Below are 25,072 nucleotides of genomic sequence, written 5' to 3' on the forward strand. Positions count from 1 at the left end.
GAGTTATTAACTTTTTCAATCAAAATCTCTGTTTCAGAGCTCCTGAGCTTCAAGGGGTCTGAAAACCGCAGGGGTGGCTGTAAGAAGCGGAAACGAGTGAGTAGGTTGCCCAACAAGGACTTTACAGGCTGCTTCCAAGAAGACGTTTATGTGCGTTTAGCTAGGAAGCACTAATACTTCTTTCTGCTTGCTTGTTACAGAGTGCAAGTGAAGCTAGATATAGCCAAAAAAACCCTCAAAACAACACCTTCTGATTTTAAGCCCCTGTTCTTCCGTACCTGTAGTTTTCTCATGGACCATCTTAAGTTTCTTGTTGTGTTATCTTCTGATTCTAAGCCCTTGTTTTTCCATAGCTATACTTTTCTCATGAATCATCTTATGTTTCCACTGGCGATAGAAATGCAGCCTCCGTGCCCCATCCCAAGGACCGTGGCGGTTGTTGGCAATAGTTGTTCCTGCAGTACCTGCAAGAAATGCTCCGGTGGCCACCTGGTCCCTTCCAGCTTGCTCCCAAGGACTGTAACCAGCTGCCACGTGGACGCTGGACCAGGGGTAGGCTTGTGCCATTGCTGACACCTCGCTGGCCATTTGCACTGCTCCGACTCCCCATCCCAGCTGGGATACAGCTCTTCTTTGGAACCTGTTGAACTTGAGTCCTGGCTGTTTTCTCATGCTTGCAGCCACGATCATTTGTGTGGTACAGCTGCTGGGACTGACTTGATGCAGTTCTGTACTTATCAAAGACAATCATCGAGATTGGAGGCTTTTTGGCTTCTTGTCTGCCGCTGCTGTCAGTAATTCCTATTAACACTAATGGAAATCACTCTCTGGCATCAGCAGCACAACACCCCCTGTGCGGTGCTCCGCTCTCTGACAGCGTGATGCTGCAGGATTCACGGGAGTAGAATCGTGGAGGTAATTCCTTCTGTGTCACACAGAGATTTTACTGCAAGGGGTCTTGCTATTGCTTCATACGTACTGTGCCAGCTTAATGTGCTGTTATTTTCTTTCTTGGGAAGAGCCCATAAAGCCAAAGAGCGTGGTGGAGGTTAATGCTGGTTCTGCAGGCACCAAGAATAAGGGAAGAAAAGTCTTACTTCTTTTGAACTCCAGCCTTTGACACGGTGCTTCAGAGGGTTTCTCTGTAGCTACAGGGAACATCGGTCTCTCTTCAGCAGCACAGCATCAGCCCCCGAGCAGGGAAAGCAGCCTGTGTCGCCCACCCAAATGTCAGCCTGTAGGCAACAGGATTTGTGCACAGGCTTAGCAGAGAGCTCGGCTACAAGACCCATTCAGAAGTCTCCTTGGTTTTCCAAACAGGCTGGTGGGTGCCTTGCTCTTACTGACTCATGTTGGCCAGACTCTGGGTTGCTCAAGATAAGCATCTTCATTCAATCATGCTCTTGCTGCATGTGTCTGTTTGCTGTTAGATGCCTTTGCCACATTGCAGGCTATCTTTCTGTGTTGTTGTTTTGGGTTTTTTTTCTGATGCTATCTTCAGTTTCTTTGCTTCTCCGTTGTAACTGGATGAATTTGGATTCGTTTTGCTTGCTTAAATCACATTTCTGTGAAAATTGTCTAAGGAATTAATCACAAAACTCAACAAAGCTCCATGGAGGATAAAGGAGCTAGCGAGTGCTGGGACTTTTTCAAGAATGCTCTCCTGGAAGCACAAAAACAGTTCATCCCCTTTAAAGGTAAGGGAAGTAGGCAGAGCAAGAGACCCCCTTGGCTTAGCGGTGAGCTTCTGACTCTGCTCAAAACCAAGAGAAGCGTACCAGAGATGGAAAAGCGGACGAGTACCCGTTGAGAACTACAAGGGCGTTGCCAGGGTGTGCAGAGATGCGGTTAGTAAAGCAAAAGCTCATCTCAGATTGAAATTGGCCAGACATGTCAAAAACTACAAGAAAGGGTTCTTCAGGTACATAAACAACAAGCAGAAACAGAAGGAAAATATTGGCCTTCTGTTAAACAGGAGAGGTGAATTAGTCACCAACAACGCTGAAAAGGCAGAGGTTCTCAACACTTTCTTCACCTCTGCCTTTACCAGCACTGTTGGGCCCCAGGCCTTGGGAGCAAAAATCCAGGTTGATGCAAACGCAGACCCAGCGTCAGTGAAGGAAGAGTTGGTATGTGAACTGTTACAGGAGCCTGACCCCTGCAAATCGATGGGCCCTGACAATATCCACCCGAGGGTGTTGAGAGCTGGCTGACGTCGTTGCGAGGCTGCTCCCCATAATCTTTGAGAAGTCATGGAGATCAGGGGACATCCCAGAAGACTGGAAGAAGGCTCATGTCACCCCCAGCTACAAGAAGGTCTTAAAGGAGGATCCAGGAAATTACAAGCCCATCAGTCTTTCTTCAGTCCCTGGGAAAGCTGTGGAACGAATCCTCCTGGGGGCTATCACAAGTCAAATGAAGCACATGATTGGGAAAAGCCAGCACGGATTCACCAAGGGCAGATTGTGCTTGACAAACCTGATCGCCTTCTACGACAAAGTAACCTGCTCGGTTGATGTGGGGCGAGCGGTGGACATTCTCCAAGGCTTTCGATATGGTTTCCCACAGCCTCCTTCTTGAGAAACTGATGTGTTGGGGTCTAGACAAGTGGTCTGTGGGGTGGGTGGGGAACTGGCTGACAGGCTGCACCCAGAGCGTGGTGGTAAATAGCTCCTTCTCACACTGGCAACCTGGCACAAGTGGGGTCCCCCAGGGATCGATATTGGGCCCAACGCTGTTTAATATCTTCATAAGTGATCTGGATGATGGGATCAAGTGTACCCTGATGAAGTTTGCTCATGATACCAAACTGAGTGGGGAAGTGGACACTTTGGAAGGGAGAGGCACCCTGCAGGAAGACCTGGGTAGGCTGGAAGAGTGGGCTAACAAGAACCTTATGAAGTTCAACAAGGACAAGTGTAAGGTCTTGCACCTGGGAAAACATAATCCAGGAGTGCAGCACAGGCTGGGATCTACCCAGCTGGGGAGCAGCTCTGTGGAAAGGGACCTGGGGGTCCTGGTGGACAACAAGCTCAATATGAGTGAACAGCACTGCTGTGGCAAAGAAAGCCAACAGGATGCTGGGTTGCATCAACGAGGGCATCACCAGCAGACATAAAGAAGTCATTATCCCACTCTACTCAGTGCTTGTCAGGCCACACCTGGAATACTGTGTTCAGTTTTGGTCCCCGCTATGCAAAAAAGGTGTGGACAGGCTGGAGAGGGTCCAGAGAAGGGCGACAAGGATGACCAAAGGACTGGGAAGCCTGCCATATGGGCTGGGTTTGTTCAGCATTGAGAAAAGAAGGCTTAGGGGAGACCTTATCACCATGTTCCAGTATTTAAAGGGTGGCTACAAAGAAAAAGGAGTCTCCCTTTTTACAAGGAGTTACATGGAAAAGAAGAGAGGTAATGGGTACAAGTTACTCCTGGGGAGATTCCGATTGGACACAAGAGGAAAGTTTTTCACAGTGAGAACAATTAGCCATTGGAACAGTCTCCCCAGGGAAGTGGTGGATTCCCCAACATTGGACAGTTTTAAGATTCAGCTGGACAGGGTGCTGGACCATCTTGTCTAGACCGTGCTTTTGCCAGGAAAGGTTGGACCAGGTGATCCTTGAGGTCCCTTCCAACCTGGTATTCTATGATTCTATGATATGATTCTATGAAAATAGTACATGGCTTAAAAGAAGTGGTCACAGTGTAGAAGATTAAAGGAAATAAATTCATTTTGCCCCTAAATTTAAGGGGAGCTTAGGTGGACCCTAGGAGACTGCAATTTCACTTCTCTCTCCCATGCTAAGACAGACACACGTCAACCAGAAGGAGTGACTTGTGCCCAGAAGTTCTGCATTTGGGCTTGGAGAGATTTGCTCACGACAGAGACTTTGACTTTTGAGTCAGTGAGGGGAAAAGTATCTTCTCCAGGACTGGAGCTGCCCCTTCGCTTCCCGATGGGCAGTGATGCTGAAGTTCTCAGGTGACTTCTACTGCCAGCTTCCCTGGCTTTTCTTTCCAAGATTTCCTGTGGAGGAAAACTTGTTGCTGATTTTTGTTTGCCACAGCATGCATAATCTCCGGCTTTCCAAGCCCGCAGCCAGGGTTTCAGCTGGAACCTGGCAGCTTTCTCTGCTGCGTGGGTCAAGCCAAGTGCTGAAGCCTGGCTGGGAATGAGTTGGAGGTGGAATAAAGTTTCACACCAGTTTGTCCCTCTCTTGTCAATGTGGGCAGGATACTTGCCCACTCAAGTAACCATCATGTGTAGGTCTCTCAAGTTTGGAAGCTGCGGACAAGGAGGGGCTGAGTGGCAAAGTAATGCTGGCATCACTGAAAAAAGCCCTGCCATGTGAAGCTGCTGCAGTGAGGGGTACGGGCTTGTTCGTGCTGTTTGCTGGCACTTGCCCCCCGTGCATGCCCCAGCCTCACCTGGCTTTCTGGACAAAGCCTACTTGGTCACAGTTCAGCTTGGTTCCCCCTTCTTTATGGGGTTTTGAGGCCATGTCAGAGGAGCCGCATGAGCTAATGAAGCCGGTGCAGTGTTTTTTGGCAGTGCCCGCCTTCACCTGCGCACTCCGAGGCTCCCCACTCCCTCCCCATCTCGCAGCGCGTCTCCTCCCTCGCCCAGCTGCCAGGGAGGCTTGCTGCCGTTATCCCAGAGGGGTGCGAAGGCATTTGTCTTCGAGACAACCGTCAATCAGGGACGCCTCCTCCCGAGCAAGCTGTGTGGGCCACTTCTGCAATATGTCGCCGGGCCGCGTGCCTAGGGAGAGGCGATCGCTGGCTGTGCCGGTGCCTGCCCATCGGTTAGCACCCGCAGCGAAACTCCAAGCTCCCCTCATTCAAATGTTTTGGGGCATTTCCAGGTACAAGACTGGATTCCCAGATCCTCAGTGATGCAGCTTTTATTTAAGCAATATTTAAGATTAGGATTCTTCCTTCCAATTTCCGCAGGTAACAGTTATCTCTAATTCTTTGGCGTAGGCTGAGGCTTCTAATAGGAATGTTTGAGTTAAAAAAAAAAAAGCAATCCACACTGTAGGCTGAGGTGAGCTGAGTCTCCGGGACTGTGTGTGCATGTACAGCACAGTGTGGGATCTGTTTTGTGGGAGCAGAGCACATGGGGTCCTCTGGTCCAGCTGCCACCAAGCGCCAGGATCTGCCCCCTGCACAGTCCTGCTTCCAGGACGTAGCCTGTTCCTCGCACTTGCTGGGAGGAGGAAAAGGAGAGTGGTGATTCAATGCATTGTGCTCATTTTGAGAGCTTATTTTCCCCCTTTTTGTGGTTTTGACTCTTACAGTTTCAGTGCCCTCTTCCAGGGCTCCTGAGAGCAGAAATGAAGCTCCAGGATAGAGAATGCTGCAGGCAAATTCTAGCACAGCTGCCTTTTACAAAGAATAATTTGATTTTGTCTTTTCCTCTTTCTGTATGCCCACGTGTTTTCTGCTCCTACAAACACTCCTCTGAAATTATATGCTTCAAATCTGCAATAGCTGTGTTTCCTTTTGTGGGGATTTCAACTTGTACTCTCGGTGTGCAGACAAACTCATTACCAGATCTAGTAACAGGCAGTTCTTCCCTCCTGCCCTTTAGGACTCTGCTCTACTACCTCTGTGCACACCCGCTCTCCTCCCTCCTCCTGGGCTTTTTCAGCCAGCGGTAAGGTGGCATAAGAGACATAAGAGATCTGGATTTTGGGCTTGGACAAAATATGCTGGGGGTGTATTGAAGAGGGTATTATTTGCTCCATCTGTTACATCCCCTTCTGCTGCAGGTCACTGCTCTTGTAGCATCAGCTTGCAATTCTTCTCGTCCACGTGCACACAACTTGCAGCAAGTGAGGAGCAGAGACAGCTCGTCCGATGGGAATAGCAGGGGCAGTAACCCTCCCAGCAGAAATGCCCAGAGCTCATCACTCAAAGCCCTTAGAAATATCCTGCCTCAAGCCCAAATAAGAAAAATGACACTTTTTTTTTTTTGAGACAGCCTTCAATATACTACATTGTACAGGAATCTGTAAAACAGCTTTCCTTAGCTTTAAATGAGACCATTTTTAATGTGTAGTCATGTGTTTTTGGAAAGGGTTTTTATGTAGGGCCATATACAACTGTTGTGTTGAAAATTGCCAGACTTTATGTAGTTAATATATAATAATAACAACTTATAATATAGGTATAACAAGCTATAGCAAGCTTGCTTTTTGCTGGATTTGTTAGAAAAGCTGAGTGTTTCCAACTAGTATCTCACCCTTGGCCAAAAAAGGCACTACAGGCCATTGAAAGGCACCAAAAAAGGCTCTATTTATGGGGGTTTTTTACTTCCAGCTTACCAGTACTGTGTCTGTCTCCAGGCTGGGTTGCAGATGGGTGCTGGGGAGGTGGGTTGGACCAGACCAGATATAGCGATGTTTGCTCTCTGTGGCAGGAGCCAGCACGAGAGATCTTTGCAGTTGGGTCCTGCCACATGGGGCTGGATGGCTGGTTCTGGGTCACAGCAAGCAGCTTTGGGGGGTGTTATTTAGCTCTAATTAAACTTGGCAGAAGGTGAAAGGCAAAAGACAATCAGCATGCCAGCTAGAGGCACCAAGGGCAGAGGGATAGTCACTCGGGGAGCTAGGATGTCCCTCTTGCCCCTGCCAGATGCCCCCAGGGGTGGTTCCAAGCACATGTTGGTTATGGCATTGCTTCTTCCACTCTGCCGGTGGGTTTTGCTGTGGGGAAGGTCCTGGTGCCAAGCCGTGTGTGCCTGGGCCACCTCACCGTGGAGGTACCTGTCCTTCCACCGGTTCCCCGGCAGATCTGTGTTGCAAGGCTCAGACCTATCGCTGCAGGCTCCAGAGCCTGTCAGCCAGCAAATGGCCTTTCTCTTATCTTAAAAACCATTATCGAACTCTACGCCTAATTTCACGCAAGCAGCTAATTGTCCTCTTTACATGTGCCAGCATGGGACCTGCACATGCTGCACGCACGCTGCATGTGCACCATAGTGAACGTGATTTCCCTAGCTGTGTTTCATTTATATTTACAGCCCAAAGCTGAGAAAAGGCCACTGCTTCCTCCAGCCTCCCCTGCTGAGTGAATGTGCTCCGAGCCTGGAAAGCTGAGCACTTGCTTGAGGTAAACTACCCTCGGGGAGTATGTCCCCATGGGGCATGTCCCCATGGGGCTCTCACCCCGTCTCTGTGATGCCTCAGATAATTTGCAAGATTTGCCCCTTTCATTTTCAGCCTCTTGATATCAACTGGGTCCAAAGACTAGGGCTGTGGAAAAAAATTGGATAATTCTAACCGTGCCTTTCCTTAAAATAAATAATAATAAATCACCCCAGTGGAACAATGTTATTGCAAATAACGTTCCCTAGTGTCTTTGAAGGAGCAGATATTCTTTCTCAGCTATTTTAGGTACATACCAGCCACTATGCAAAGGTATATTCCCATGTCTCTGCCTGGCAGCGGGGATGGAAAGTTGAAATGCTGTTTTCTTGCAGTAGTTTGCTGCCTCAGAACGAACTACCTTTTACCAAACTTTTTCTTCCAGCTCTGAACAACATGCCCTTGTAAAATCTGAGATTACTCACTTTAGCAGGAAATGTGAGGAGGAGGAGGAGGTGCACTACAGTTTCACACCTTTTCTCTCTTGTTTTTCCATCTAGAAACAAGTTCTGTTCTGGCTTGACTGATTGATTGAACCTTTTTCAAGTGCTGTCTGAAGGAGACAGCTTATCTCTTACTGGATCAGAGATGTGTTTGGCTCTTAAACAGATTTTCTTTAAAATCTGGGGTGTTTTCTTGCTTTTTGTTTGTTTCCTGGAAATCATAGCACATGCACAGAATAAGGGAAAGTTTCAAACACGACAAGTGGTACTTAGCCAGAGCCCCGGCGTATAATAGGTCAAGTTTCTTGTTGGGCTGCTTTGAAAATGTGCTTTCTTTGGAAAAGAAATATTCCTCAGACCTGCGTGTGCTTCCCCTTCCACCCCACCAGCCCGATTTCAAGTTGTTTTAGACAGCAGCCCTCCTGTTTTGGGGGGTTGGTGGTTCCCCCAGCTCTCGGCGAAGGGCAATGGGTGCGTGCGGGATGCCCACGGCAGGGCTCACCATTTCAGCCTTGTCTGCCTGGAAGCTTCTCTCCATTTCTTGTTATCTTGTTCAGTCCCATCAAAGAAATTCCCTCCCCTGATAACTTTGCCAAGCTGAAAACAGCACTTTCACAGAGGCTGGGACGCACCAGGAGTCCTTGAGTCTCCATTCATTTGTGTGTCACTTCTGCTCGGTAAGAACTGTTTTTAAAATAGCTTGTGACATGGAGGAGAGTCAGAGTTTAATGATGAAAATGGTACAAAAATAACTCCAGTGATGGTGGATGTACTTTTTTTTAAAGAGACAAGGCTGGTTTTTTTGTTTGGAGATCTGAAGTGTCGGTAGGAGATCTTTAGCTCTGGTTGTTAAATGTTTTCAAGTTTTCAGCATGAGCCACCGTATACATTAACCAGGAAGGACTATTAGCTTCTGCAGTATGTAAGGTCTGCCTGGAGTGGGAACATAGAGATGAAAATAGTTCAAATAGTGATTTAAAAGTGTCTCTCTAAAAGTAGCTTGCTTTTCTTCTTGGATAGCCCACCATCCTAGTCTGTGAGAGGCTCTCAGTCTTTTCATGCACAGAGCCACTTCTGGAGAGAAGTGAAGTGCTGTTATTCTCCTTTCACAAATGGGAGATGAGGCACAAAAGAAGCAGACAACTGGGCTGTTGGAGAGCAAGGACTTGCCTGGGTCCTGGGACGCTGCCTTCCTCTATGGGGGACCAGCATGGACCAACTTGATTCCCACCCCATCCCTCACCCCCTTTTCGGACTCAATTAGTTCATGGATATTTAGCTGCCCTTAGGTTGTGCCTGGGATCTCCTGGTGGTCTTCAGTCCAAACACAGGATATACGAAGCCTTGCCTAGCCTCTACAGTGGTCCAAGAATCGAGATGCTTGTGTAGTATTGGCAGCAATATGGGTTACTGATCTTCAGAGTACTGTACTGTCCAAATAACACTGACCAGGGTGGTGGAAAGAGGTTGTCCACTATGGGTTGCTCCTCAGGAGGGGCTGGCAGGGTGTTCCTGGTCACATTGGGTCACAAAGGGGCTCTGGCCACATTGGTCAGCTGAGTAAAACCATTCACTTTTATACAATTCTTTCTTTTGGACACCTGGGCATCATTTGTGAATCTACCTTGTTAGAGCTTGTAAGAGATTTTGCACAAAACTTTTTTATGATTAAATAAATACAGTACCAGCTATCTATTGCAGATGATTGAACTGAGAGATTTTACATGCTTGTCTCAGTGACAGAGCAGGAGGCTTAGGGCTTTGTGGCCACTGGGCAGTAGACGTGCAGCATCTGTACCCCAAACTGAGTTTTTTACTTTCCTTGTCAGTAAGGCTGCAAAACATCCAAGTTCTGGAAGTTGTCCTCAGAATATTCTGGAAGAAATATAAATTCTAGTAGGTTCATAGCCCAGCCTGCCCCTGACTTTTCCAAGGGACATGGCATGGGTGACTCATGGGAGGTGACCTGTGAAGTTCTCCAGCTCCACACCATGCCCTTCCACTGTGCAGCACACCATGGTCCTGAGGCATGGAAGTATGCGAGGTAACGTCTCGGAAGCTGTGTCATGTCAACACTCACAAGCTTCAGGAGACCATGTGTTGTTTTCCATCCAAAAGAAAAAGAGGAGTGAAAATGTTACTTTCCAAGACTGCGTATAAGGCTTGAGAGGAGAAGGAAGATCTTCCCTTGATCCTTTTTCCTGGGCTAAGTTTTTTTGAAGGTCTCAGAGCAGCAGTGGACTGCACCTACCACACGTACTGCACGGCTGGAGTAAAAGGGCAGGCCAAGCCATTGCTGTTGCATTTGCAAAGAGCTGCTATGCCAGTCAAAGCAAACATGACTTGACCTGCACCTCTGACCAAGGCCCTTGCTAGCAGGATTTTCCAGAGGAGGCTGTGTAAGTGGTTGCGTTCGTGGCCCTTGAGACTTGAGGTTAACCAGAGGGTGACGGGGACTGGGAGGGAACGCGGAGAGTGTTTGAGCCGGAGAGAGGAGGAGGAGGAGGAGGGAAGCCAGCTGCAGAGTCCAGCCTGGAGGAGACCTCAGGGGAATAAAGGGATTTGTCTCCTGCCTTTGGGGCACCCAGAGGGACAACCCAGTGTTGAGGGGCTTTGCACGTCGCTCTGCCCATCCTAGACAGCCTCCATTCTATTTGCCTCCTGGTTTTATTTGCTAGCTGTATTTCTGCTAGTATTTTTATGGGTTTGTTTATTCTGTTTTATTAACAGAGCAGCTACACTTTTACCACAGGCAGGATGATGCTGGGCTTTCTGCTGAAAGCTGCCAGGTCACGATGATGAGTTTTACCCAGCAGAGCTCACCAGGCGAGGCTCCTGTCACAGCAGAAGTCGCCAGGGAGGTTTCTTAGAGCAGTAATCGCCCCTCAGCCCATGCTCAGTCGCTGGCCTAGTATTTCATCATTGCTATTTCTTGCTTGTATTTTGTGCTGGCTTCTCCATCCCTCTGAGATCAAAGTCATATTTTTATTAATCAGTAAAAAAATAGGGGCATGTATCTGTTTGATCATATACAGAAAAACAGCAGGGCTAACTTAGTCTGCTGGATCTACTGCAAACTCACTCTGCTAATGGCTTGCTTAGGTAAAATAAGATCAAAGTTGGGAGAAGTTCCAAGTTTTCTGTGCTCTTGTCAGGTGGCTCCATCTTGGGGTTATTCGCTTGCACGCCGGCTGCAGAGGAGGGACCAGCCAGAAGAGAGAGGCAGCAGGAGAAGGACACTTGTAGACAGGAGCAGAAGTTCCTGAAGCCATCAGAGCTCATTTTTTCAATAAGTGTGGATGATCTTTATGGAAAAGGGGACCCTTTGCAGGGGGGAGATGCAGGGTTGGCATGTGAGCGTTGGATGGACACATCTGGTACAAACAGAGGTAGGAAGTGAAGCAGGCAGTGGCAAGGTATTTTTGATGTGTCTACATCTGGGCTTGCCCTGTAGTGGCAGGTTGCAGAAGGAAGATGTAGCTTGGAAAGCACCGGGGAGAAGGTTGTCATGGCAAAGGCCCAGTCCCAAATCCTGGCTTTGCTTTCCTCTTTTAGCATTGTGCATCACTGTGTTTCAGAAAGTAGGAGCAGCCATAATAACGTTTTAGGTCTTTCATGTATGTCAAAGAAGTGTGCCTAGCTGGCAGAGTGAATCATAGAAAAGAAAAGCACTCGGGGTTTGAGAGGACAAAAAAGAGCATCCACGTGTTTCAAAGAGAGCGACTCAGAGCCTGTGCTTTGTCTCTTCTGATAAACCTGCTACTGGATGTAGTCTGGGGCAGTGGAAGGGAGAGATCTGCTCTGCTTGATCTAGAGACTCTGTGCCTGAAACTGGCCTAACCAAAGGGATTGACGTTTTACCTTCCCGTTACTTATCCAGAAATACTTGAGCCTCTTTAAAGAAGAAATGTTCCAGCAAGTGCCAAAATCGTTTAGCACTCACTGCTCGTGCTGCGAAGCTGCTGGACTTTGCTTGTAATAACGGAGGTAGCGAGAGGTCCTGGCAAGGATCGGAGCTGATGCTGTGGTGGGCACTGGCTGGGTGGTAGCTCTGCGGCTGGGCAGAGGAGGGGGCTTCCTTCCTCTGCAGGCAGCTCTGGTGGGTTTTCTCACCCCTTCGGTCATGTTGCTGAAGCAGACATTTACCATATTAGCTCAGGAAATATTATTCTTGTATTGTCGGGCTGCTTGAGTGAGAGAGTGGTTCAGTCTCTGAGCTGCAGATCGGTGCTGGGCTGGTGTGTAGGGACGCAGGGGCTGTTTGCATTGCTTGTGCCCAAATCCAGCCTGATTTCTGAGCGTGGGGCAGGTGGGTACGTAGGAGTGTTGCTCCTTGGAGGGTCCCCATTGCTCTGACACATCCCCAACATTGCAGGCGGGCTGAGCAGGCAGGGCACGAGCTGCTGCAGGCAGAAGGGGTTGTCTGTGCCCTTCGCTGCTCCGTGCATGGAAACCCAGGCATGGTGATGGCACAGTCGTTTTCTCTGCAGCAAATCAACTGGGCATCTCTTCTGAGAGAGGAGAAAGTGGCACCAGGGTTGGTGGCCAGGGACGTGACCGGAGCTGCTCTTGTTTGCCATCCACAAAGGATGAGTGTGGCTGGAGAGAGGGTGGGCAGTGTGGATGCACGAGGGCCTGTAAATCATGGACAGAGGCAGGAGGCAACAAATCAAGCACCCACAAAGAGGGAATTGTATAGACAGTGGCAGATCAGTGGGTGTGTGCACAGTGATCCGTGTATGGTCAGACTGTAAGGGAAAAGGACATGCCGGCTCAGCGTCCCTGGAAAGATGTATTGTGGCTATCAATCAGAAACGAAAGCACAAGGAGCTCTCTCTGGTGACAAATATTAAACTTCTCTGAAACAACCAGAAAAAACACTGTTAGGCAGCTGGGAGAAGTTAATACTGGTTGCTTACGTTCACAGCGAAAAGCCAGCGACGATCAGCCGTTTGCAAAGCAGCCGCGTCTGCCCAGGAGAGTTTGCAATTGAACCCCAAATGCTGGGGATGTGAGTCACCCCCCGTGTGGTCCGCTCTCCCATCGGGGGGGAAGGCAGCACCGGCGCAGGGAGAACCCGATGCGTTTTCCCAGTGCAAAATAACCTGACGGGTCTTTTTCGAGTCTCATGCCCATTGCTGGGGCCTCTGGCCTCTCCCCCAAGGCCAGTGCTCGGCTGCTCCGGCCCCCCACACCTCCTTCCCTCCCTCCCATATTGTTCATGTCATGGCTGGTTTTCTGACTGTGGAAGCAGTGATGATGAGGGATGCTCATTCAGTTGGTTTTAGCTTTTTCCTAAATCACCTGGTGCTGAGGAGTAATAAAATATTTATTAGCTGTTACAAAACCAAACCCAGAAGAACAGCACAGTGAGCAGTTAAATATTCCTCCTTGCCGTGGCACCTGAACAGCAGGCAGAAGAGCTCTGTGTTGCTCTTGGCCGTGTGCTGTAAGCTGGTCTCTCTAGACAAAAGGCAGAGGTGCTTCCCCTGGGAATGACCTGCAGTCCCCAGTGGAACCGATTCCTGCGGGACACGGGTGATACTGATGGGCTGAGCCGTCGGGGACAGGCGTGCAGCGCCGCGGTGCATCCTCATGTCCCGGCTGCAGGGCAGACCCTTCCAGCGGGATGCGCGGGGTGCAAGGACACGGTGAGGCATCAGTGCACCGAAACACCCTGTCCTCAATCATAAGTAAAGGGGGTCACCTCCCTACCACAGGGGTGCCTGTCACTTGAAAACCTTCTACAGAGTTAAAATCTGACTGCTATTCCAGCAGCCGTCACATTGATGGCTATGGCTTTATTAGCTGGTTTGAGTACACGTACAGCTGTGGGTGGGTTGTTCTGTAGCCTGCCACTGACAAATCAGCAGTTACCCCTAAAACATTTGGCAATCTACAATCTAGGATGGGCCTCTCCTTGCAAATGTTCTATTGCATATGGTACTGCCACAGCATAATGTAGGTTGCGAGGGACTTCTGGAGGTCTCTGGCCCAATTTCCCTGCTCAAAGCAGGGCTTCCTCCCAAACCAGATCATGTTCATGCAATCAGGTTGTGAAAATTTGCAAGGCTGGAGATGCCACAGCCTCTCTGGGCCCCTGTCTCAGTGCTGGACCACCGTCACTGCAACATTACACCAGAATTCTTATGAATTCTTATGAAACTCTCCTTTCTACTAGCTTTCAAGGCATGTCATCTGTGGCTCTTGGACATTTAATACTGTTGATGTGCATCATACAAAGCTTAGAAAGACAACCGTCCTGTGAGTGCAAGTCATCTTGTTTTCTTCACACATGCAGATTTGAAAGTTCACTTTAAAAGAGTGAAAATCTGCAGCAGTTGTTCTAGTTCTTCGAAGTCCAAAGCACGTTAATCTCAGACTGTGCTTTGAGCCCATCCGTGATACAGTGTGGGGTACAAAACCCAAATCCAGCTAACGTTGTATTATTGTGTAATGTAGACCCTAAGCAGTGAGCTGTACGGCCGTACTTATTCCTGTGTGCTCAGATACAGCAAAGCATTCTGGAGAGAGGATGGATTAGTGAGGCGCATTGCCGTGTATAACTTTCTTCAGGAAACTTTTCTGCGGCAAACAGCTCCTCTCTGCAATGCTTCTGCTCCCCCGGTGTAGGCGAAGGAGGCTGGAGATGATGCGCAGAGATGGTGCCAGCTGTTTGCTGGCTGGAACAACTCTGGAGAAGGTGCCATGGCTCCTTGCATTCAGGTTTGCGTTTGGCTCTGATTCAGATGGAATATGTGCAAAAATAACACGTAGCAAGAAAGCTGCTGGTGAGCGTTTGTCCTGAGGAGGCTGGTGTGCCATTTGCCAAGATCTGCATCAAGCAAATTCAAGAAATTGCCTCCGTAATTTACTTATGACTATGGTGGTGACATGGCACATGCCAGAGATTGTTCCACCCCGTTTCTGAGGTCACTGGATTGTGCTGGGCATGCAGTTTCTCAAAAAAAAAAAAAAAGTTAGATCAAGAAGGTAGGAAGCACATGGATGCCCAGATCTAGTCACTGGTGAGCTCTTCCCCATATTTTAGTCCATTATGGAGAGGACCTCTGCCAAGCTTCTTATAAAAAGCCACGTGGTCCACTAGAGATGCCAGCCCAAAGCTCCATGGGTGCCCTGCCTGATACCTGTGCCAGGCGTTCATCATCACTGACTTAATTAACTACATTTTGAATATGCATGTGTATATCTGGCAACTTAAGTACTCCCATGCTTTAGATAGATAAAGGCTGTGAAACACTGCTGCATAAACACACCACAATGTTAACTTGGGGGAGTTCATTTGGGTCCAGAGTCATTTCTGCAGTCTCTGTTGAATGCAGAAATGACTGTTATTTCTTTAATTGCTGTCACCCACTGAAAGCAGTTGTGGGGAAAAGCAGTGAGGGTTGGAAAAGCGAGGGAAGGTAAATAGAATAAACCTCTTCCATCCACCACAGTACTCCTGCTTACTCCCAGCTCTCTACTTCTCTCCTGTGTGACGGCACCTGGGTTTGTGTTTGCATCAGGGGCAGGGAGGCTCTGCCCCCCGCCAGCCTCACGCCCGTTGGGCTTGCAACCCAACAGGGTTTCACCTCCTGCCATAGCTGGTGCAAAGGCTGTGATATTGCACTGATGCACTTCGAAGGGGAAGTCGTTCTGTTGTTTTCTGCTATTTGTAAGCACACTATGGAAGGGAGAAGTAGTTTCTATTGGCCCCTTAGTGGTCTTACTGGATCTGCAGAAGCTGTTGGCTTGCTTTAGATGGATTTCTAACTGATCACTGGTGCCTGTTGTGGTTTAACCCGGCAGGCAGCTGAACGCCACACAGCCGTTCGCTCGCTCCCCCACAGTGGGATGGGGAAGAGAATTGGAAAAAAAAAAAAAAAAAGGTAAAACTCGTGGGCTGAGATAAAGACAATTTAATAGGACAGAAAAGAAAGGGAAAATAATAATAATGATAGAAGAATATACAAAACAAGTGATGCACAATGCATTTGCTCACAACTCACTGACCGATGCCCAGCCGGTTCCTGAGCAGCGGACCCCTGGCCAGCTTTTCCGCTAGTTTATATGCTGAGCATGATGCCATATGGTCTGGAATGTCCCTTTGGTCAGTTGGGGTCAGCTGTCCCAGCCGTGTCCCCTCCCAGCTTCTTGTGCCCCCCCAGCCTCCTCGCTGGTGGGGGGGTGAGAAGCAGAAAAGGCCTTGACTGTGTGTCAGCACTGCTCAGCAGCAACGAAAACATCCCTGTGTTATCAACATTGTCCTCATCCTAATCCAAAACAGCACTATACCAGCTACTAGAAAGAAAATTAACTCTGTCCCAGCCGAAACCAGGACAGTGCCTCTAATAGTGAGCGATAAAATAACACCCCTGCCTTTAAAGCACTTAAGCTTCCAGGTTAGTGTTCAGGGCATGTGCTCTTTTAAGCCTGTGGATGGGTTGGTGGCATTGCTTGGCCCTGCTTAAAGGCTTTGGAGTGTGACGTTGGGGCTAAGGCTGCTCCCCTGCCCTGGTTCAGCCTCTGCCGGGGAGGTGCTGGCTCCCGGCTGCCCCAGGGGTGCTTCTGGGGTCCGGCAGCGATGCCCTTGGTGCCTGATGGGGAGGGGAAGAGGCATAAAATGGGAGGTGGAGCGTGTTGGGCAGATTTCATTGACCTGCAGGTCTGGTCCCCTCCGCTCCCTTGCTGGTGCTGACTTTCTGCACCAGGCGTCTGCTGCTGTGCTGCAGAAGCTAAATTTAATATGAAAACAGTTTAATTTTGGCTCAGATTGACTGCTTTCCTGATAACGTCCATAACAGCGGCACAGACTCAGATCAATACACCAGTGCTGCTTCATGGTCTGGTGGGGATGGAAGACAGAGGGTCCTGTTAGCCGAGGACTGGTCCATGCTGCAGTCTGGTGTGATCAGAGAGGATCTCCTTTTCCCTGGACGGGGAAAATACTTGCATAGAGCTTGGGGGTGAGGAGGAGGCAACTGACACTCCAACAGAGACAAATCCGATGATTCATTTCCACAGCCCCCAGGAGCTCATGTGTGAGCTGCGTATTGGGAATTTCTAGGAATTTCAAGGAGCATCATTTGTTTTGAAGGCAGCCCGTTCAGTATTAAGGAAGGAGCATAACATATTGCTGCTAGATGGCATTATAGGTATTGAAGAAGCAAGGACTTCTGGAGGTTGTCCTAACAAATAACCTGGAAAAAAAGAAAAAAAATGCCATGCACATTGTTAAAATCCCAAATGAAAAGCCTCTTGGCTCAGAGTATCTGTGCTTTTAGTATGCCTTTCCTTGTGCCTCAACACCCTCATTTCAATGTTACTTGTAGTTTTCCTGTTTCTTTTCTTGGTTTCTTATGGCCTCTATTGCCCTGTCGTTTCTGCTTCACGTTCACAGTGGTTGCTAATACAAAATCGTCAATACATTTAATTAACATCTTGCTTTTCTCTTCTTCCAGATAATTAAACGCTTAATAAAAACAGACCTAGTGCCTTCCCACAGGTGTCTCCCACTCGATCACTATATTGTCTCTGGCTCCTCTTATCGCTGAACCAGTTTTCTTTTCAATTCCGTTAGGAGCTTCCATCAGCTCAGATAGGTTTGGAGCCTGCTTTACGTCTGATGCTGTGTGTATTGCCCAAGGGCTCATGATGTCTAGGGTGCCATTGGCAAACACCACAAAGGGGTTTAGGTGCCCGACATGGCAGATGAACTCTTAGAGCCAAAAATTAGATCCTGCCAGCCTTAAAGCCAGGAGCTTTCGGCAGTGCTTTTCCACAGGGCTCATTGCAGATGGTGCCCAAGGCTGAGGTGGGTCAGGTTAGAGGGATGGTCCTTGCTCCAGCCCTGTGATGCTGAGCCTTGTTGCATGTGTCAGACCCTGTGAAGTCTGGGCTGCTGTTTTGGGGGTGGATGACCCGTCTTTCCAGCACCCGCAGGGGTGACAAAGGCTGTTCCATGTTTTCTGAAGCAGAGCATATTGAGTCTTGCTTTATATCACTTTGATGAACACCTCTCCATAAGCACCAGGATAAACTCATCCCAGATTATCACATCAAATTGCCATTGCTCACTAACCCTCTTCAGCGTGGTGTTGCAGAATTAATTACCAGTATTCATGATGTTTGTTACCACAGTCCCTAAACACCCCTCATGGTGCATCATCTAGATCTAGTGATATTTATCATTGCATTTTCCAAGTGGTCCCTCTCCTGCTTTTTATCACTAACTGTGTTTACTAGGCTTCATTATGCTCTAGTTGTTTGGATCTCTGTAGTTTTTGATACTTTATTCAAAGCCATTTAGACACTTAGAGCCATTAATTTTATTTTTCTCTTCCATTCTAATGGGCTGGTTTCTTCTGCTGGTGTACAAGTGAGAAAGAAGCACTCTTCTCTAGACCTTTTGGTCATTAGTAAATAGTTGTCCTAATTCTTACTGCTCTCTTTTCCCTTTAAGTTAGAAGTTGTCGTATATACATCTTGTTTGCTTCCTTCTCTTTTGTCTAAACTAATTCTTATCCTCAAACCTGAAGTATCCCCAGGCGCAACTAATATAAATTATACTATCATATAGTATATAATATTATACTATTACTATTATACTTCTACATTATACTTTTACATTATACTTTATATTTACTTTTACATTATACATTATACTTTTACATTATACTATTACAACTTATACTATTATATAGTATAAACCAGGCGCAACTACATTTAAATCCCTGCAGCCCTTCAGCACGAGTGTTATCTGCATCTTAAGATGTTGTGCTGGTATTGCTGGTACATGACTTATGTGCCTGCTGTGACTTTGTCTGCACTACAAGCTGAAGAGGTGGGGAGTTTTAGCTATATCTGTGTTTAAACTGACAGATAAATTGGCAAAATAATGGCATGTTTTCTTACAAGGCTGGAATAAACCCTTGTAGACTTTCTATTGATGTCATTGTACCAAAATTAGAACTGTCTTGTAAGTTATACCAGCTGTATGCTGGACAGAAACTGTTTTGAGCAGCAAAGAGACAGCAGAGAAAGTCCTTGCTAGGATAAGGAGGACAGGTTTGCCCTCGTATGATTTCTTTGGCATTAAATGGCATTAAATTCTTTCACCACTGGTCCTGACTGGTATGACAAGCCAAAAGAAATAAGCAAGGAAAAAAAAAAAAAAAATGAGGAAAGACCAAGGCCCCGGAGTGCTGATGAGTGCTGTCTTCAACAGCCAGCTCGCAAGGCTTCCCTTTCGGTGATGGAACCTCATCTTCTGAAGGGGAGGAGAGGCTAAATGGGGAAGAGATTGCACTGAAACAGTCTCTTCCAAGCATGCACAGAGCAGCTTGCTTTTGATTTAGGTATACCTGAAGTGGTAAAAGTATTGTGTGTGTTTTGTGGCAGCAGAGTCGTTTAGAAATGATGTTCAGGGTGACTTTAGGTGCTCGTGATACTTAAATGAACTTGCCAGGATGAAGAGCGCACGTGTGCGTGTACCCACGTGTGGCTGAGTCCTCATCTATCGCTGCTGTCCCCAAAGGAGACCAGAAGTGCACATCATAAGCACCCTGATAAGATCTTGCAGAAGAATTAGAGGGGTTTTTTCCTCATACTTAAACCTTTCTTGATTAATTTTCTCTTTTTGCATGTTTTGCAGATAAGTAAGCAGCAGCTCCAGACAATCAAAGATCGTTTCCAGGCCTTTCTCAACGGAGAAACCCAGATTGTGGCAGATGAAGCATTTATAAACGCTGTCCAGAGCTACTATGAGGTAAGGAGAGACGATACAATATTCATATGAATCCCTGTTCTCCCCCCTATTCACAGATGGGGTCAAATCCTGAACTAATGGATTCTTTGTCCTTTGTCAACAAAGCACAAAACAAAGGCAAGTGCAAGGCTTCTCCCATCTGATGTCTGACACATCACAAGGTTTGTGAGGTTTGGGGTTTGAACATGCAACCACATGGCAACCGTGGCAACCCCTACACCATGGTGTCTCCTATGGCTCGATTGGAAGGAGGATAGTCCTTCCTTTAAGCTGAAAAATATCTTCCTGTTACTTTTAAACAGTGTACTCTAAAACAACAAAGATGGCACAATATGAAATAAATGTCATGTGCTGCCTATGAAAAATACCAAGAGAAAATTGGGCAGCACGTTCAGTTCTTGCTGAAGCTTTTGTGTTGTGTCTAATTGACTTTGGGATTTTCAGCAAGAGTCTTGTTTTTTCTCTTCAGTATGACAAGTGCTGTAAAGCAAAGGGGGAGGAAGGGGGATGTACAAAACTAGATGGTACCAAAGAACATGAAGTGTCATTCATAATTGTGCAAAAGAATAATTATGCATGGCTGTCTTTTTGCACCTCTTTGTATGCAGCCCTTAATGCTGCCTTTCATCTCTTTTCTCAGAAGGAGAGAGCTTCTGTTTTTGAAGGAAATCAGTGCTTGTGATTTGTATGAGGAGTGTCGCTTATTTTTTTGCTAGCCTTTCTGCAAACCATTTCTCTTTCTCCCTAGAGCTATTCTGTCATAAAAGGTGAAGATTTTGAATTGCCTACATAAAATATTTCTCTGGAAGTGGAATCTAAGAGGGGACCAAAATCAGATACTAAAACTGAAGAGAATTTTAACTCTATAAAAAATGGCAGCAGCTGCTTCTGTGTAAGGAAAGCACAAATTATCTCTGGATTAACTCTATTAAACCGGCCTAGTAGTTACTGCTCCATCATTCTCTGTACAGGAAGGAAGCTGAGAGTAATTTACATCTCTTACCAGAAAAGAAATTGCCAAGGGATCATCAGTTTATCACAGCTTCACCGAACAGATGCTCTCAGAGAAAGTTTTCAAGATGGCATGAGCTGCATTTTAGGATGTAAGAGCAGCATGGTCTGTTTAGATGGGCACGAAAAGGAAACTGCCTAAAAACAGGCAAAATACATCCCTGTTTCACTGGTAGGTCTGGCTGAAAGCACATCCTGACCAGCTCCAGAAGTCCTGTGCTGTATCATTACTTCAAGTAATCAAACGTACAAAGAGCAGTTGATCAGCACTAGATGTCTGCAAACCCTGTATCTTCAGTTCAACTGGACACTCCAGCTGCTCTGTCCTACTTAAAACAGGCCACAAAAAGCCTGATGCATTGCTCTGTGTCCTTTAGCGCAACTTTATTTTTCTTCTCTTTAACTGTTGGTCTCCTGTAATTTACGGCCGTGTACTTTCAGCTTCTGCGCAGCTGTAGCGTGGCTACGTGTGTCTTCCTCGGCACCATCTGCAGTGGCACAAGGCAAAGCCTCGCAGCAGAAAGCCTCTGCCCCCTCTCAGTGCCTGAGCAGCGTTCCCTGCTGATGGTGGTCTCCTTCCTCCCTTCTCTGCAGAGGTGCCCACCCTTGGTCGAGCCATGGTGCAATCACAGCAGAACCTGCTTATCTCAGAGTTTTGTGCAATTAACTGTCCCTTGGACGGACGCTATCTAGAAATTGGCGTTTAGGTACTGACTTATAAAGCTGTATGATGGCTTGGAAAATACTAAAACTTGGTTTTTTGCTCAGCTGAAACTGGCCATCTCTGTGCAGGACGTGGCTGGTGTTTCTAAGGGGTTCACTTACTCGCAGTGCAGAATAGGATCATTACCTGGGGAATGTTGTTTTTTTTTTGCTGGAGAAAGAAAGAGGCAAAGGTGACACGGTAGGTCAGGGATGCATTTGCTCTTGCCATGGACGTGTTTGCATGGCCACATTCTCCTGTTAAGTGTGCTCTCAAGGGGTAAGTGTGTGATTGCCAGTCTTAGACTAGTTCACAGGCTGCCATCAAATTAAAAGATTGAGTGAGCTGAGCAGGCTCCGCCACTGGTCTGCAAAGCACTGCTGTGCCTGCAGGAATGCTGCAGATCCGTGTGCGCATGATGGGCCCAGCACACTCCAACAGACACTCCAGGAGACCCTGTCTCATGTCCTTTTACTTCTAATGAGCAAAGCTTTGTCTGTCAACCAACACTTTATGCAGCAGTCCCTTCAGTAGGTATTATGGAAATGCTTCATTAGACACATTTCCACTCTGCTGTGGGCAGACAGAGCCAGGACCATGCGTGACCTGGGGGGCTTATCTATGGACGTGGCAGTAGATGCCTGACTCAGCTCACGGAGGCCAGTTCTCTTCTGCATGTGCCGGTGTATGCACCCACGCTAGGATTTTGCTCCAGCAGTTCTTGACTCCTGGCGGTCCTACTAGGCAGTCTTACAGCTGGGCGATTCACCTGGTATTTTCTAAAGAAAGCAGCTCGCTCTGCAGGACAAAACACTTCTTTTAATCTTTTTTTATCTTCCTATTTCACGGTCTTTTTCTGCTGCTTTGTCTCTGACTGGTGCTCCCCACACCTGCCTCCTCTGCCAGCCGCAGCCCTCCTTTCCTCTGCTGGCTGCTGCTCCGCGCCCGGGAGGGTAAATCGGGGCTGAGGGGAGACAGGGAGTCAGGTCCCTCTGCTCACAGTGCCGTCACCCCTCCGACAGGGACGAGGACCACGGATAACAACAGCCGCTGGTGCTGGCAGATATGGGAAGTCATTAGCACCGTCGCAGAGGGTCAGGCCAAAGGCGCCTGGAGCAGATGATTAGAGAGGGGACGTGGGAGCCGAGGATGCTGTAGCAGGGCCGTTCGCCGTGACCTCCCACTGTTTCCAGCAGTCAGCGTGCTGGTGACTTCCTTGGCTGTGCCAGCAGCTTGGATTTTGAAAGCTCTCACCTATTACCTAAAAGCACCTGCACACACCCAGGGTGTTATCGCTCATATTTAAGCTCTGCCAGGAAAGAAAATGTGTGCTGGTATTGTTTCAGCGTGGACTGAAGAGGCTGCTGGTGGCATCCTGCCTGTCTCATCTGCAGGGAGCACTCCCCAGCGCAGTGATGTTGGAAGGAAACAGCCCAGCTCTTCCTCAGCAGTGTTTCTGGGCTGGTCCTGGAGCAAAACCCACTACTACTCCCAACAGATGCCTGTGCCATCAAGCATCTGGGAACATAGAGTGCCATGTTGCTGAGTGGTATAGAAAAAAAATCTACCATGTCCTTAGGTCATCCTCAAGCTCTTTAATTATTGAGAGCTGACAGATACACCCCGGTGCTGGCACAGCTTCTTCCCAGCCTGCTGCATTCATCCGTTCTCAGCATCATTAATAAAACAGCAGTTCTTGCTGGGCATCGATTGCTCTCCTGTGTTCAGGGCTTGGGAGAGGAGAGCCAACACAATATCCCCCATCCCTCTCTCACCCTTCAGTTCTGCGTTGCTCCCATGGCATCTCTTGGTCTGCAGGGGTCTGTTATGTTTTACCCTTCTGCTGCTCTTGCAGTGGGAAGAGCATCTTCATCAAAGGCCTTCTCCCTCCCTCCTGCTGTCAGTGTCCGGCACCCTGCAGGCTGCTCTCTCTGCGGACCCTTCCCAGGCAGCCTCAAGCCGCGCTGAACCAACCTGTGCTACTTCAGCAGAGCTGGAGCAGGAAGGGATTTGGCCCCGTCCACCTGCGGCCATGCCACTGACTGTGTGCCTTTGCATGATCTGAGTTGTCTTGGTGTTTACCCATCAGTTTGCAAAGATCAGGCCATTCATTCTTGTCCTTTCCTGGGGCATTTTAACTGTATTCTTCCATTGCTGGTTGCCCAGGTTGGAAAGAGCAGGGTATGGGAGAAGTGGGGAGACGTGTTATTTAACTGAAGGTAACATTAATTAATACAATGCCACTCCTGTCATCTTGTGACAGCATGGCAGTCTGCAAAGATCTCCTCCGGTGCAGTAGCTTAATGTAAGCCTGGTCCTTGCACTGGTCAGAGGTTTCCCAGGGGCCTGGCTACCAGGATAAATGCAATGCAATGCAATGCAATGCTGCTGACTTGAGTAGGATGACTGGGCTCCCTCTAACAGGGCAGAATTTGGCTAGGTGAATGTAGTTGTGCAGTAACTTCCTTATTAAAACATTTGATAGAGCAAAATATAATCTTGCTTTTCCCAAAGGGCATTTATGTATCTGGTGAGGTGCGACCACAACATCACATGAAGTCCTAATTGCATCAAAATGTTCCATTTTAGCGGACACAAAGCAGAAGCTTCACCTGATTTCATTACGCTTCCCAAAGTACAGCTGAAGCCTCTGTCCATCTGGCAACATGTGGTTGTTGAGTGAGGAATTGGAAGGCGTAATGGCAGCCAGTTAGTGGGCTTCCCAGCAGTGAAACCACGTTTTGTGGTATTGAAGGGGGGGTTTATTTTTTTTTTAACTGACACCATTTGAAGTCACCCCTTTTTTGCAGGTATTCCTGAAAAGCGACCGTGTTGCCAGGATGGTGCAGAGTGGAGGGTGCTCAGCGAATGACTCCCGGGAGGTTTTCAAGAAGCACATTGAGAAGAGAGTGCGCAGCCTGCCAGAAATTGATGGCCTCAGCAAGGAGACGGTCTTGAGCTCTTGGATGGCAAAGTTTGACGCTATTTACCGTGGGGAGGAGGATCCCCGCAAGCAGCAGGCCAGGATGACGGCGAGCGCTGCCTCAGAGCTCATCCTCAGCAAGGAGCAGCTCTACGAGATGTTCCAGAACATTTTGGGAATCAAGAAGTTTGAGCATCAGCTTCTGTACAATGCGTGTCAGGTAAGGACCTTCTCCCAGGCTGGGTAGAAATGGAAGGGATTTTCTTGGGGAAAGGCTTGCCAATGGGAAGTAGTGCTGTTATGAACTGGAAGCTTTGGGTCTGACCAGACTGTTTTTGAGATAACTTCCACTAGGGAAGGGCGTTTTGGTTCATGGTGGGACTTCTGCACTGCCAGTTACGTTCTGGCTGTCCAAGTGAGCCTCCTTCTCTTGCTCAAGCTTGTTTTCTTTTGGTTGGTTGCTTAGGTTTTTCTGCAGATGTTTTAGAAGGTCTTTATACAAAGTTTTCTTTCCTGAAATCCCATAGGATTGCTGAGATGGGAAAATTTTATTTCTCCAGCTCTGTGTCTGGATGAGCAGGTCTTTGATGGTGCCTAAGTGAGCCGTTTTGCTGTGACTTGCTTGCCTTTCCGCTGTCACATTGCCAGTCTGAGTGGCAGAAGTACGTTCTTGCAGCCTGCAATAACCTTATTAGTACTTGAAGCTCAGATGCCCCCGGGGTGGATGTCTTATGCAAACTCACTTATTGAGGTTGTACGGGTTCTCCTTAAGTAGAGGGAGCCTCTGTGACCCCTGCGTGCCATGGTGGAAGGGCATGGGCAAACCCCCATGACTTTGGGGTGGCTCTGCTTGCACTGTGAGTTCCCAGACAGATGAAAACCTTTCCCATTCCGCTTTTTTTCTCCCCTAGTAAGAGCCAGTTCCCCAGAGGCACAGAGCTGGGACTCTGTAGTGCTGCTTGCTTTCCCAGCGGCTCTTGCTGAGGGCTGTCAGTGGCTGTCCAGGCTGTCGGTGACCCAGATTACGGTCCCCTGCTATCAGATATAAATATCGCAGGCAGGATAAAGGATGTC

At 48.0% G+C, this 25,072-nt stretch overlaps 1 protein-coding gene across 16 annotated transcripts in view; it reads left to right on the top strand.

Annotated features, from left to right (window-relative positions):
- The window catches only part of CADPS (calcium dependent secretion activator), a 226,025-nt gene that overhangs the window by 27,821 nt on the left and 173,132 nt on the right, over window positions 1-25,072 (top strand). For all 16 annotated transcript variants that reach the window (XM_072875813.1, XM_072875810.1, XM_072875811.1 and 13 more), the window contains exons 2-3: window positions 19,248-19,361; window positions 23,886-24,218. In XM_072875813.1, coding sequence (XP_072731914.1) covers window positions 19,248-19,361; window positions 23,886-24,218 — 447 coding nt within the window. The remainder of the gene's footprint in view (window positions 1-19,247; window positions 19,362-23,885; window positions 24,219-25,072) is intronic.

The sequence above is a fragment of the Ciconia boyciana genome, chromosome 11 (assembly GCF_034638445.1).
Source record: "Ciconia boyciana chromosome 11, ASM3463844v1, whole genome shotgun sequence".
NCBI classification, from domain to species: Eukaryota; Metazoa; Chordata; class Aves; order Ciconiiformes; family Ciconiidae; genus Ciconia; species Ciconia boyciana.